Raw genomic sequence first — 14,254 nt, 5'->3', positions numbered from 1 at the left:
TTGATTTTGAAATTTCAAAATTCCGTAGAGGGAGAATGTACTAGAGATCACATCGGCGTATACCCGAACGAGATGGCGAATCCTTACGTCAATGTTGCCAACTATTACAAAAACTTTTTATCCGAAAAACTGGCAAAATATCTATAAATGTTTGGGTATTTTTTTGTAAGATAGGTTTATGAAGAAAAAGACAGATTTGAAAAGATTTTGTTATTTATTAACTTAACTAGCGACCCGCCCCGGCTTCGCACGGGTGCAATGCTGATACTAAATACACTACAGAAAAATTATGAACATTGTATATAAAAACATAGCGGCCCGCTCCGGCTTCGCACGGGTATAAAATATATAGCCGGGCGGCTGGCCGGTACCGCGGCAAACGCTACGTCCCGCAATTTTTAAATCTATACTAATATTATAAAGAGGAAAGGTTTGTATGTATGTATGTATGTATGGTTTTCACGCATAAACTACTGGGCCGATTTTGATGAAATTTGGCACAACCTTTTATTGCGAAATATGTACCACGGGCGAAGCCGGGGCGGACCGCTAGTATATATATATATATTCACTGTTGTATTGTATTGGTTCTTTTTCCACACCACCTGTGAGGTAAGAACCTTAGGTGCGTTTTTTTTAAAGAGGTATCCCCAGTAGGCCTAGTCCTCCTTTTTGGCATGCATCAATATCTGGAATAAATCGGACATAAGGTAGTTTATATTATATCTTATTATATAATTATTATATATAATTATAATATCTATTTATATTATATAGAAAAAAATTTGGACTTTGTATGGAAATCTGTCAGCTGATTAGCGAAGTTTCCTTACAAAGTCCAATTTTTTTTTACAAATTCAGCAAAGTTGTAGAACAAAAGTTGTTCAGTTTCATGAGTAGAAGCTCCTGTCTAAATTTTTCAAATGTCTTACCTTTCACCTTGTATATCTATATCAAATGAACAATGTATTCAAGGTATTTAATTGGTTAAGTATTAATGCTGTATTGGTTAAAATCGCTTCGAAAAAGTATTAAAATAATACAGTTTATATATTTGGGGAAATTAAAGCATGTATTAGTTCAAACTTCAAAACTATGTTACAGGCTTTAGATTCCCCTCACAATTATAGTAGATTTGATTCCTTTTCCAACTTAAATAATTTTACAATTTTAAAAAATATAAGACCACACAGATGTACCTAAATAAGACAAAATATACTACTTATACAAATAACTCTAAACAGTTACAGTGCTCCCACGGTAACTCTTCAAAATATATTTTTTGGTCACGCTATAAAACCACGCTGTGGCAACATTTCCTATACGCCATTAAAGATATCACTTCGGCTGTTCTTTAACATTTGCTACGGTTTTAGTTATTGCGCGAGCACTATATAGTTTCACAACGGCGGCTCCTGCTCCTGGCCCCGTGATCGGCCACAAGCGCTGTCACCATGCGCTGGCACCGGCGTGATGAAATTATTACTATACTCTACTTCATTGTTTCAGAAATAAATGTATTCATTCATTAATTTATTGTTGTATATGAAATAATGATATACCTCAAAACTTGGTTCAGGGGCTTTCGACTGTTTGCTAGTACTAGGTAGCTCAATAATATCCTGTAAAGATAAAGTTTAACTTCGGTAAACCAGAAAATTCAAATAACATAAATGTACAAAATGTACCCAAATGAAATTATTACTAACTAGCTATGTCCCGCGGTTTCACCCGCATTGCTCCGCTCCTGTTGGTCTGTTGAGATAATATATAGCCTAAAGCCTTCCTCGATAAATGGGCTATCTAACACCGAAAGAAATTCTCAAATTGGACCAGTAGTTCCTGAGATTAGTGCGTTGAAACAAACAAACAAACTCTTCAGCTTTATAATATTAGTATAGATATATATTTCACCATAATTTTATAATATAATCAATTTACCTCAAGACTTGGTTCAGGGGTTTTCGCCTGTTCTCTTGTATTAGGTAGCTCAACAACATCCTGAAAAGATTAAGTTAGTTGAATCAGATAATACTAAGAACATCCATGTACAAAATAAAAGGTGTAAAAAACCGGTGACTAATCCAGGCTTCACACATTCATATGAGCCGTGTACATACACAACAACACCTCATAAACTTCCTCTCCACGGTATGTCGTGCAGTTCTAAAATAGTGCAGTGTTGTTGCTCGTGGGAAAGTGCAATGGAATTATTAATTTACCTTAAGACCTGGTCCATGGACTTTTGATTGTTGGGCAGTACTCAGTCGCTCAACAATAATATCCTAAAAAAATAAAATTTGATTTAGTATAAATAGAAAATATACCCCTATAAAAATAAATTAATAACTTGTTTTGTTTATTATGTAGACGTAGCAACAAAATCGGTCTATGAATATTTAAACTACAACATTTAAATCCAAACTAAATGCATCACAAAAATTACTCACTGTTGTAAAAAGTGTTGGAATTGCATTGGGCATCAAATAGGTTTTTTTTTTCGTTTTTCGAAAATAACGCGACTCAAAATGTATAGAACATATTCTGTGACTTTTTCCTGGTAACCAGTTCTTCCTTCCGGTAGCTCGAATCCATCTGTTTAATGTACTTGTTTCTTTTGGAAACCTAAAAAACATATTTAATATTAAAAAAACATTTCACGATTTTGGGGAAAATTTTACCCTGTACTGGTATCCCTAATGTTAATCACATGATTATACCATAAATTTGAAACTACGTAAAAACAAATGGCGTCCTGAACAACAAGAACACTTCGTAATTTAGTCGGATAACACAAAAAAATGTTTACGTCTATTTCGATGAAAATATTATATATTTGTAGATAATTTCACATTAGAGTTAATGAAAATGTATCAACTATATCCAGTTCTATAAAACAATATACTTCAAATAAGTTTACTTACGTGTGAAAGGTAATATTTGGTAATCTTCGTTCCGGCCGATTTTTACAACCAATCACACTACAACGCACCATATTTTCACTTAAAGTCGGATTAAAACAGATCACTGTCAACGTTTATTAAACTTTGAAGTCACTTAACAGCGAGAAAAAACAGAAAACTAGCAAAACAATGGACTGTAGCCGCTTGTTTGGGACAAACTGCCTTTGTCCCCAACAAAAGAAATCGCATAACATGAGAGAAACAAAAAACAATGTTTCTGTCTCGCTTGCTCTTAGCTTTATAGTCATAAGTGTATTTCTCTCACGCATTACTTGTCATTTTAGTGCCTCCTCTATGGTTCATTCTCACTCTACGCAAAATTCAATTCATCAATGATGTGTCAAATCTGTCAATCATATGTTAAATTGTCAAATGTCAAATGTCATTTTTGACCCAATATTCCATTGATTGTTGGAAAAAATTTTAAAGCTTTCGTTTCATTGTAGTTTTTTCGAAATAATCATAGTTAATTCAAATTGTGCTAAAAAAATAAATATAAGTATGGATGAAGGTACAAACATTGAAAAAAATGTTAATGAAATAATCAAAATCCAAATTACTTAAAATAACCGTAAATATTTTTCAACCAATTATTATGTATACCACTTTATTTACACATTAATGAGGTTTTTGCTTACTCTTATGAATATTTTTTTTTCAACACTGAAATTAGCGCAACCTGCTGGTGCGTTTCATGTTCCAATTAAGCATCAGCATAATTCGGCATTGTGCGGCACTGAGTCGCATTATGCTCTGTAATTGGAAAACAGTCAGAGAATTGATGGGGTGCTCAATTTGCATTGGTCTTAAATTTGGGTATAAGTGCTTCATATTCATTTTTTTAATATTTTAATTTATTTAAAGCAAAAACATGTGTTGTGTTTGTAACGTAAAGAAAACTCAAAAAATAGTAAACACACTCAGAGCGTTTTCACATTATCCGATCCGATATCGGATATCGGAAGCCGATAGCCGATATCCGATATCGGAGGGAAGTAAAATGTATGAAATATGTACCTGTCTTTCACATTGTCCGATCCGATATCGGATATCGGAGCCGACACCGATAATATGCCCGTGAGCTATCGGACGATAATGTTCAGTGTTACCAACTCAATTTTCGAAAAGGCAGTATACCAACAGCAAAAAAGCACTAGTTTGTGTATTTTCAGTCTTATAGGGCGCTAAATCATTAAAAAAATTCTTTGCTTTAACCTAAAATCCTTTCTATTAAAAGAAACCTTTTTTTATTAAGAAAACACACATTTAAGTATTTATAGACATTAAAAATACGATTTATACGGCAGCTATTTTAATTACCGTATTAAAATATACGGCAATTGGCTTAACTGAAGTAAACAAAAATATACCTATTGCGTTCTTAAATTCAAATATCTATCTTCGAAAATATTAGTGTCTATCATCTTTATTTTAACTCATTCTGCCTCGCTCCTCCTCCTACTCGGATGTTGGTTGTGCTCTGTGGTTGTGCTGTTTATTGTATTGTTGTCATTGAGTGCTTTGTTTTTAACCGACTTCAAAAAAAGGAGGAGATTTCACACCGATTTTATTTTTATTTTGAATTAACAACAAAGAATATTTGAAAACTCTGAATTCTAAAATAATTGCTTATGACAATAAAATAATTTATGTATCTTTACTTACAGGAAATTTCAACAATCATATTATAAAATATATATTTGAACGGGTGACAATATTATTTACAGTGTAATAAGAAAAAGAATAGAAAATGTGAACAAAGATTGTATCACTTAATAAATTTATCATAGGTACTACATGAACTTTTATAAATGTATATAGTGAAAAAATGACTAAATGACTAGATACGTCTTGTTAAAAATACATTTAATAGATTTTGAAAGGTATTTACTGATACATAGAAATGTAATTCTAATATGTAATTGTAAAACTATTGACTAATACTAGGTTGTAGTAGGTATTGATATAAATCTATTTAATTTATAATGTGTTAACATATACTATACAAATGACCGATATCAAAACTATTTAGTAAATAGCACATCTAAAATATAATATGCAGTAATTAATGATATCAAATCTTTTTTACATTTTACTTTTCTTTTTTTGAAGTTGTTTTTTTTTTACGTTGTTATTTTTAATGTATGTACAACTATGATCTATCATTTGAATTTTTTTTTAATTATACTTTTTTATCAACTGGCAATTTAGTTTAGTTTTTTCTTAAAATTTCTGGCAACACTCATGATGATATCGGAAGGATTTTATCGGACAATGTGAAAGGGAAAATTGTATCCGATATCGGATATCGGCTATCGGCGTCCGATATCCGATATCGGATCGGATAATGTGAAAACGCTCTTAGGATTTACATTTAAGTTATGCTCATGCATGATAAAAGATTCTACAATATGTTAATAAACGATAGAGTATATGTCATGATATTTTCTGTCATTGTCATACTACTGAGCAGTCAGCAGTAAGATGTCAGAAGTGACTTTAGATGTCTGTCTAGTGTCAAACTCAAGTTTGTATTTTGTAATGATAGTTCATTTGTTCATTTGTAGTTCCTGATAAGATGCTATCGAAAATCCTTATGATAAGGATTCAGTCTAAAAAATGAATTAAGATCAAAATATAGAAAACTTTTCAAATATAGAAAACTGTGATTGCACAAAGTGCATTTTAGTAGCATCGCCTGGCATTACTTCAACAGAAATTTTATAAATGTTCGTGTGTTCCTACTGTGATAAAACCTTTAAGTATGAGAGCGAAAAGAAAAGACATGAAAGGAGTCATGTACCAGCGTTCGAATGTCCAGAATGTTTCAAAAAATTTAGTTTTATGTAAGTTGTACGCAATAATTTATTGTTAATTATATTACCGGGTCTTCAAAGATTATATTGGATACATTTCTTTATAGTTCAGCTTTAAGGCGTCATCAGAAACAACATGAAAGAGGAGAGCGCGTGAACTGCTCGGAATGTGGCAGAAGTTTCCGAGATGATGCTCTACTAAAACGCCATATCAAATACGCCCATGAAGGTAAAATTTATTGAGTTAGTTTATCAAATTTTCAAAAACACAACTTCATAAAGATAATTTCAGTTCTATGCATCAAAGATTACGCAAAGTATAATATAGAAATATTTATGTATTGCTCTAACAGTTTTTTATTTCAACAAATGTACCTTGTTACAGAAGTGCATATATGCACAAAGTGTCAAACAAAGTTTAACAGCCTGCAAGCATTACAATCACATGAGAAAACACACAAAGCAAAGTCTGAGAGGAGATATAAGTGTAGTTACATTGGTTGTACGAAAACATTTAACTTTGCGCATCACTTGAGGAATCATGAACCAACACATTCTGGTCAAAAACAACACCACTGTAGTTCATGTGGAAAGGGTAAGTTAATGTTTGTTGGATTAACTTGTTAAGCACATATTTTAGTAAGTCACTTTATACAGAGATTTCATTGTCTTGATGTCTTTAAATAAAGATGCAGCATGGATAAATATGAAGAAGCTAGAATATAAAATATAATTTATTTACGTTGCAAATTTTCATGATATTGTATTATTAAATTTCCAAACACATAGCTGTAAAATTTAATATTTTACACATTAACTATACTGATATAATTGCAACTATGTATGTGAAGTTTCATTAAAAAAAAATCAAATGTGTTCATCTTTTGAAGAGTAAACAAATCTGTTTGTTCAATGGAACCAAAGATTAATTTTAATGTTATTGAAGTGAAACTTCTTTATCGGAGTTGGAAAAAATTTAGTGTAATATTTTTTCGTTACGTGTGACATTTTTCCGTTACGCGCTATCTTTTTCTTATCCCTGCCATGGCCCATGCGTGATTCGACGTATTTCTGTAAAGTTGCATATTATAGTAAATTATTTTTTGAAAAATAAGGTCATAAAAAAGTTTCACTTCTTACGTGTGTACACTAGTATACGCACACATTTTTATGTATTATTTTCTACTAGTAACCTGTGTGTGAGTAACATTATAGAATTTAGATATAATGGAAAGTTTTCAACTACTTGATCTAAATTTGTCTATAATATCTTTTACATTAAATAAATGAAAACTCCATTTCTTTATACAATAACCACTCTTTTTACAGGATTCATTCAAATAAATCACTTGAAAACTCACTTAAGGAGTCATCAGCCGGATTCTTGGTTGAATTGTATTGTACCCAGTTGTGGTAAATTATTTACAAATGAATATGCTTTGAGAAGACATCTTGCTAGACACAGTGAGTTTTGGCCTTTATTTTTTTCTAATGCAATAAAGGATCATTAGCAAATCTGATGAACTTAATACTGTTGATATGTAATAAAGGGTTATTAGCAGTTTTGATTAACTTTATACTGCTGAATTTTATTAAAAATATTTTTTTAAATAAGGTAAATTATGCAAATGTAGTTTCACAATTTAATGGCGAAATTTTAAGGCAATTTACTACAAAAGTCTGTAAGTACATTATTTGATCAAAAAATTATTTTTGTTTACAGAAAACCATGAAACGGACAATATGAAACAGGAGATAATTGAAGGTTTGTAGTTTATTAAAATTTATTAATTTGTTCCATAATAATTCACAACTTATCATATAAATTAGAATCTTTTTGAACATACAATTTGAATTACAATCTTTTTTTGTGACTGTACAGTTTCCTATGACATTATTTTTTTCTTTTGCAATTTCTATACCAGTGTCTTTTTTGTATGAATATTAGATGAAAAAAAAGAAACTAAATTAATTTTTAATTATTATTTTGTAGCTGAACGGATGCAAATTCAACAATTAGATATAGACAAAGTATTTACAAAAGAGGTAGCGGACTGGTTTGATAAGTATCAATTGAATGAGGAGTTAAATGTAAAGGAAAATAATGTGATAGAACCAAATAATAATGTACAAGATATACTCCCTCCTAGTAATAATATAGATGATAAAACTAAATTTAATGAAGAAACAAGACCTATAGAACTCGAAAAGAAAAACAAAGAGAGTAATTGTAAGAGCTGTTCCTGTGATAAATTTATTAAGAACAACCAAAAAAATAATATGCCTGAACTTACATACAATAGTGATGGCACAATTAAAATTAAAGAGTTTATAGATGAAGATATTATAATAGAAAATAAAATAGATGTTGCAATAGAAGAGAAAGAAGATAGGAGTGAATCTAGTAATAATTTAATTCCATACAATAGTTGTAAAGCAATTCTTGGTAAATGTATTGTTTCTGGTAGTGGAACTATCAGTGAGGAATGCCTTTGTGCCAAAATGGCTATAGATGATAACCAAATGATATCTCAAGAGATTGATGAAATTACCCCACATCCAGTTAAATCTATGGCATAAAGAAACATAAAAATGGATATACAAATGGGATTGTGTTTTACTTTTCCTTTTTCCAATTGAATACCTACAGAATTAATGTATTGAAGGTTTATTTTTCCAGAGGAGGAAGATTGTGTTAGGTTATAACTAGAAATGAAATAAATGCCCATATTATTAACTATTTATTTACAACATATTTCTTTACAGTTTCAACCATATTATACAAAATATATCTCAGTTAACAAGAACTACAATAATTATTATTATTTTACAATCAGACCTCACTTCCACAATAAATCACTATGTTAAATTATAATATAAGTACTTTATGTACGAATGGAATGTAGCTACAGGTATGCGGAAGTTATCACATCACAATATTCCATGGCAAAGGAGCTTTCGACACAATAGTGTATGTTTTTGATGCCACAGTTAAACTTAAATATAAGTAGTGCCCATAGAAGGAATATGAAAATATTAACACAATATAATTATCTATGGTAACAAATAAACAATTTCAGGTATTGACGTCATTGTATAAGTTTGAATCAACATCGGTAAATATAGTTCAATCTTAGAGTACAATCATGATTGATGTATTTTAGTCAAAGGTGCATCTTAACTTGAAGCAATAAATAATCTAAAATAGACACGATGGTGATGACTCCCTAATTTGACTAGTCTAACGAAAAATATATTTATAATAAGTACTTAACGATACTTATCAGTAATATTGTTATTAGCAGGTATACAGAAATATTTGGAACTTAAATAAAAATCTTTATCGATATAAGATTTTCGATTTACATTTGAATGAGCTGCAGAAACTGATTACGCATTTGTTCGACAGAAATCACAGGAAATAGAATACAATGTACAACCTTATGCATGATAATAATTACATCTAAGTTCACGTATGGACTACGCTTCATTGTTTATTACAGGATCGGCGTTCGATACATCTAATGTCCTTCTATCACTTTTTTTGGGGGAATCACTTATTGAATTGAGCTCTTCACTGTCACTTTTATAATTTTTCTTTATAGATTCTTTATCATCAATTGGCACTACACTTAGATATTCCGTTGGTGATACGTTATTTAATCCATTTTCCGATAACGCGGGCTTTACTGTTTTCGTAAAATCTATATCGTCTGTGTCTAGTAAAAATGTTGAAATGGGCAAAACTTCATATGAATCGTTTCTTGTTGTGGTTTCTATATTGGTAACAGGAGTGGTTACTTGTACTTTAGCTGTCGTTGATTCATCATCATGGTTGCTTGGGTTAAGAAGTAAATCATTGAATAACATATCGTCCTCTGTTGTTACAGGTACGTCTCTTTCTGATGTTTGTTCAGATGCCAGCATACTTGTTTGTGTGGTTTCAGAGATTGTAGGAGCATTGGTAATCATTTCTTGAGCTTTGTCTGTTTTGGCATCAACGTGGATTGAACCATGTTCATCTCCGTTTTCGTTTTGTGTTTCGTTTAAGGTGCTTGGTTCAAGATCATGTCCCTCTTGTAGTTTTTTCACGAGAATTTTATTGTTCTCAACTTCGGGAAGGAAGGGATTCATTTCCGTTTCGTGGTCTTCGTATTCCGTTGAGTGCGAATGTATTGCCTTGGGTGATGTAGTTGTTTGGTTATTATTTTGACTAGAAACTTCGTATATTGTTACACTTAGATTGTTTACTTGTGAAGAATTTTCAACATTTTGGTTAGATGTTGGTGATGTAGTAATTGCCAGATTTTCGTTATTAGGACTATTTGTATAAGTAATTGGTTCATTGTTTGGTATTTCCTTTATTATTATACCCCTATTTGTTTCATTCATTGTTTCGTTCATCACCGGCTCCGTATTAGCAGACATAATAGGCGATCCCATATCATTCGATGATAAATACATTGGTGCTGCAGATGAAGAAACGTCGCTTACAGATTTCCCGGCGGTTCTGTAAATATATTCACCAATGGTTGTCGTTTCTAGCGGTACGGGATTGGTTTTTGGTAAGCCGTTTTCTGTAGCCATTTCTGTTATATTTTGAGTCGAGTCAAATTTTCTTTCTAAGTTTACTCTTTTCACACGTGGATCTTCATTGTCATAATCATGTAAAATGCCATACAGAGGTTCATCTCGATCAGACATTTTGCTGTTATTGCTTTCCATGTTGTTCAAATAATCCGGTTCAAAATCATCTTTGTTTAGTTCTTTAGTAATTACTTCATCAACTTTTGTCATTGATGCTTCGGTAGTTTCTCTATTATCCGATTTTTTCATAACATCTTCATAGTTAACCTCTGTAACTGGCTCTGATAACCAGTCAGACTCCGTAGATTTTTCTGTAACTTCGCTAATAACTTCATTAGAGGTTGTTGGTTTTATATCATTGTTGATCGACTCTTCCATTGACTTTGAGGTTCTATTGTATAATGAGCTTATGGTATCAAAAGTAACGTCCATATTTTCATTCGTTGTATTTCTTTCTAATGTTTTTTCAGTAGTTGTTATGTTGGTTTTTTCTAAGGCATCCATTAAATTTTGATCATAGTTTGTCATTTTAAAATCAGAATTTATTGAGTAGTTTATGTCAGTATTTGATTTCATTGTTGTAGTTTGAGCCTGTTGTGGTTCGTATGAACTATTTTGGTTTATTGATATAACAGTCTTATTCATGTCCACTTCATCATCGTTTGTGTAAGCGGGTTGTGAATCAACATTTTGATTTTGTGCATCATTAATCATTGATGTAATTGTCGTCGGTTCATCATTTTTATCTAATCTTATCGTGGTAGCTTCTTTTTCTTGATTTTTATTATGTATAAGATCAAAAGTTATTTCATCCATATCATTTTGTTTATTTATTTGTGTTGTTGATTCACTCATAATTTCATCAAAACTTTTGGATGACCGTTGTTCTGTTGGATTGTCTGAATCAAAAGGTGAATCTGCATTATCGTTTTGAAGCAAATCATTCTCCGTCGTTGTTTCTTCATTTAAATTATTAGCGGTAACATGGTCTTGATTACCTCTTATCAACGTAATAATTTCAGGATTTGCTTCATACGATGGTTCATTTCTTATATTAGGTTCCGAGATGGAAATTCGCGTCGTTGTGGTTTCCATTAAAACTGTCATTTTGTCATTTTCATTGGATTTCACTAGTAGGGATTCGTCAATGCTCTCTTCAGGATTGGCTGTAGTTTTGTCAGCCATTTCTTGCTCAGTATTGTCATTGTTTTGATCTGCTATTGGTCTTATATTTAGCATGTCGTTCTCCTTAGTTTCTTCGTCTTGATTGTTTAACATTGTATCTAAAGGTACAGTTTGTTCCGTAGTTAATTCCATACCACTGTTATTTATTTCCGATTTTGGAAAGGTTTCAGTCGTGGCGGCTGCAGGAGCATTTGGTTCCCAGTTGGAAGATTCTGACATATGATTAGATTCTGTATTTGCTGATGGCTCCTGATTCATTTCTGTAGTTGGTTCAGGTTGTGATTCTTCATCCATATTACCTTCTCCACCATTTTCCGCTTCATAATTATTTCCTGTGGCAGATTCTGTTTCTGTATTATGTTTAATTTCTGGTTCAATAAACGATCCAACAGCGCGTTCTGTTTCTGTTACCGTATTTGATTCCGATTCAATTTTAGGTTCATATTCCATGTTCTGCTCAGTAGCAGATTCAGATTCTGATTTAGATGCATTAGTAGGTTCAGGTTCTGAACTTGGTTCGCTAGCAGGTTCAGGTTCAGCATTTGGTTCGGGTTCTGGATTAGGCTCAGGTTCCGGATTGGGTTCTGACGTAGGTTCAGGTTCTGGATTAGGTTCTGATGCAGGCTCAGGTTCTGGATTGGGTTCTGATGAAGGTTCAGGTTCAGAGGTTGGTTCCGGTTCCGGTTCTGGATTTGGTTCAGGTTGTGGGTTTGATTGAGTAGTTGGTTCAGGCTCTGGATAATGTTCATGATCGGGACTGGGTTCAGCGGCTGGCTCTACTCTCAAGTTTGGCTCGGCTGTGGGCTCTGGTTCAGCTGCAGGTTCGGCTTCTGCAGATGGTTCAGGTTCAGCAGAAGGTTCAGGTTCTGCCGTCGGTTCAGGTTCAGCGGCTGGTTCAATCTCTGCAGATGGCTTGGAATTATCATTGGGTTCGGAAGTAGGCTCTGGTTCAGGCTTTGGCGTTTCTTCTGAATCGTTCTGTTCACTTTGATGGCCGAATATATGGGAGAAATTCAGTTCTGCGTCCGACTCAGTTGTGGTTGTTGTGGGTGATGATTTCGTTTCTTTCCAGTCAAATTTGTTATTATCCATTACTTGAACAGATTCCGTAACTGGTTTCTCTTCATCTACAGTGGATTTCATAGTGCTAGAGTCAGAGTCGAGGCCAAGGTTTTTCAGTTTATCATCTGAAAAGCCTCTTGATTGTGTAGAATCCAAAATATTTACACATTTTTTAGGTGAATGCATATCTATCATTTGTCCATGTGGACATGTGCACGTAAATTCTAGTGTTGTGTCATCGAATTCACATCCGTGTTCACAGTCGTAATTGTTTACTTTGCACATGTCTAGTACTGGTCTAGCCTTAATTGATTCTTCAGCAACGTGATATACGCTTATCATTCTGTTATTTCTTGCGAGGTAAGAATCAAGGTTTGTTCTAAGTGAATTGGCTGTAATAAGGTCTTCTGTGGGTTCAGCATTATATTTTGGCGACCAATGTATTCTGTAGGTGACGATCACGGATCCATTTCTGTAATGGAGAAATAATAGGTATATATTTTTATCTAGATTCACTCAATAGAAATTAAAAATATAAAAATTTGAAAAGAAGGAAATCGAATGTTCTATATTGTATTGTTATATTTATAGACTCGTTAAGATAAATAGATAAAACGTGCTTACCTTATCTCAACTACTTCAAGTGTTATCTCATTGTCGCTATTATCCAAGTCATTTTTATCGAATATAGCTCTTTTTAATGCGTCATTGAATATTGCTGTGAATTCCCTGTATTCTTCACTTTCTGAATCTTGTAAAGCGGGAACGAATTCTTCGTTGTCTATCCTGAGCTCACCTTCTACGGTCCTCGGTACTGAAAAAAAAGTTAAAATATAAGCTTTATGGTTTAGACTTAACAGTAAAATTTGTCTTATTTCCGCCATGGTAAGATGTTATATGATGGTGATAGTATAGTATTATATTATATGTGGTAATACATACCATACATAGAAATATCCGATTCATCGGAAACAACACTGTGATCTTGTCCCTCATCACTCTGTGTTTCTGATGCTGGTTCGCTAACCATTGTAGTCTGTTCGTGGTGATGGTCGTGGTCATGGTCATGGTCGTGGTCGTGGTCATGGGCGTGATCATGACTTGCGTGGTCGTGATTAGAGCTGCCGATGCCGCCAAACGCTCGGGCAGAGCTGACTGATGCATTATATTGTTCCAGTGGTGTTGGAGAATTCGAGAACAGAATTCCAGCTGTAATTTGATGTACATAGTTTCAATTAGTATTATATGATAATCCATACTAATATTATAAATGCGAAAGTAACTCTGTCTGTCTGTCTGTTACTCAATCACGCCTAAACTACTGAACCAATTTGCATGAAATTTGGTATGGAGATATTTTGATACCCGAGAAAGGACATAGGCTACCTTTTATTGCTAAATAAGTACCACGGGCGAAGCCGGGGCGGACCTCTAGTACTCTATAATAAAGACAGATAATTAAAATTAAAAGGGAATATGCCGTTAGATGTAATAATTGCATAAATAGACTTAGACTTTAGAATGTAATCAAAATAAAACATATTAAAAAAAAAAATAGATAAGTAGTAAGTACATAGTTATACTTCGATTAATACTTAAACGATGCAAATCTATTGGAAAATATATTTATATAGCTTTATC

The 14,254-nt window shown here is 32.7% G+C and overlaps 3 protein-coding genes across 4 annotated transcripts in view; 1 reads left to right on the top strand and 2 right to left on the bottom strand.

The window, feature by feature from the left end:
- Positions 1–1,049: 1,049 nt before the first annotated feature.
- On the bottom strand, positions 1,050–3,217 carry LOC149909904 (THAP domain-containing protein 1 B-like). The gene is made up of 5 exons (XM_090120037.1): positions 2,925–3,217; positions 2,451–2,625; positions 2,223–2,285; positions 1,942–2,001; positions 1,050–1,622 (listed from the first exon to the last, which is right to left on the bottom strand). Exons 1-5 carry the CDS (start codon positions 2,993–2,995, stop codon positions 1,506–1,508), a joined length of 486 nt encoding a protein of 161 aa, XP_089976163.1. The 5' UTR covers positions 2,996–3,217; the 3' UTR covers positions 1,050–1,505.
- Positions 3,218–5,524: 2,307 nt separating this feature from the next.
- Positions 5,525–8,386, top strand: LOC149909903 (uncharacterized). The gene is made up of 6 exons (XM_090120036.1): positions 5,525–5,809; positions 5,887–6,008; positions 6,165–6,374; positions 7,109–7,243; positions 7,503–7,544; positions 7,773–8,386. Exons 1-6 carry the CDS (start codon positions 5,691–5,693, stop codon positions 8,357–8,359), a joined length of 1,215 nt encoding a protein of 404 aa, XP_089976162.1. The 5' UTR covers positions 5,525–5,690; the 3' UTR covers positions 8,360–8,386.
- A 131-nt stretch (positions 8,387–8,517) lies between these two features.
- The window catches only part of LOC149909901 (uncharacterized), a 62,744-nt gene continuing 57,007 nt past the window's right edge, over positions 8,518–14,254 (bottom strand). For both annotated transcript variants that reach the window (XM_090120034.1, XM_090120035.1), the window contains exons 5-7: positions 13,556–13,822; positions 13,238–13,427; positions 8,518–13,085 (exon numbers count right to left, since the gene is read on the bottom strand). In XM_090120034.1, the coding sequence (XP_089976160.1) occupies positions 9,260–13,085; positions 13,238–13,427; positions 13,556–13,822 (4,283 nt within the window). In that variant the 3' untranslated portion in view covers positions 8,518–9,259. The remainder of the gene's footprint in view (positions 13,086–13,237; positions 13,428–13,555; positions 13,823–14,254) is intronic.

Source organism: Colias eurytheme, chromosome 3, assembly GCF_061535395.1.
Source record: "Colias eurytheme isolate Ceu_HAF_F1 chromosome 3, ilColEury1 Martin Lab GWU primary, whole genome shotgun sequence".
NCBI lineage: Eukaryota > Metazoa > Arthropoda > Insecta > Lepidoptera > Pieridae > Colias > Colias eurytheme.
The sequence above is the reverse complement of the archived record's forward strand: the minus strand, read 5'-3'. Positions and strand labels throughout refer to the sequence as shown.

Excerpts from the sequence above, each read along its gene's own strand:
- LOC149909904 (XM_090120037.1), bottom strand. The coding sequence starts at position 2,995 with ATGGTGCGTTGTAGTGTGATTGGTTGTAAAAATCGGCCGGAACGAAGA. Across the intron at positions 2,626-2,924 it reads CCAAATATTACCTTTCACAC|GTTTCCAAAAGAAACAAGTA; the intron begins GTAAGTAAACTT and ends TATGTTTTTTAG. Across the intron at positions 1,623-1,941 it reads CCCCTGAACCAAGTCTTGAG|GATATTATTGAGCTACCTAG; the intron begins GTAAATTGATTA and ends TTATCTTTACAG.
- LOC149909903 (XM_090120036.1), top strand. The coding sequence starts at position 5,691 with ATGTTCGTGTGTTCCTACTGTGATAAAACCTTTAAGTATGAGAGCGAA. Across the intron at positions 5,810-5,886 it reads TTCAAAAAATTTAGTTTTAT|TTCAGCTTTAAGGCGTCATC; the intron begins GTAAGTTGTACG and ends ATTTCTTTATAG. Across the intron at positions 7,545-7,772 it reads GAAACAGGAGATAATTGAAG|CTGAACGGATGCAAATTCAA; the intron begins GTTTGTAGTTTA and ends ATTATTTTGTAG.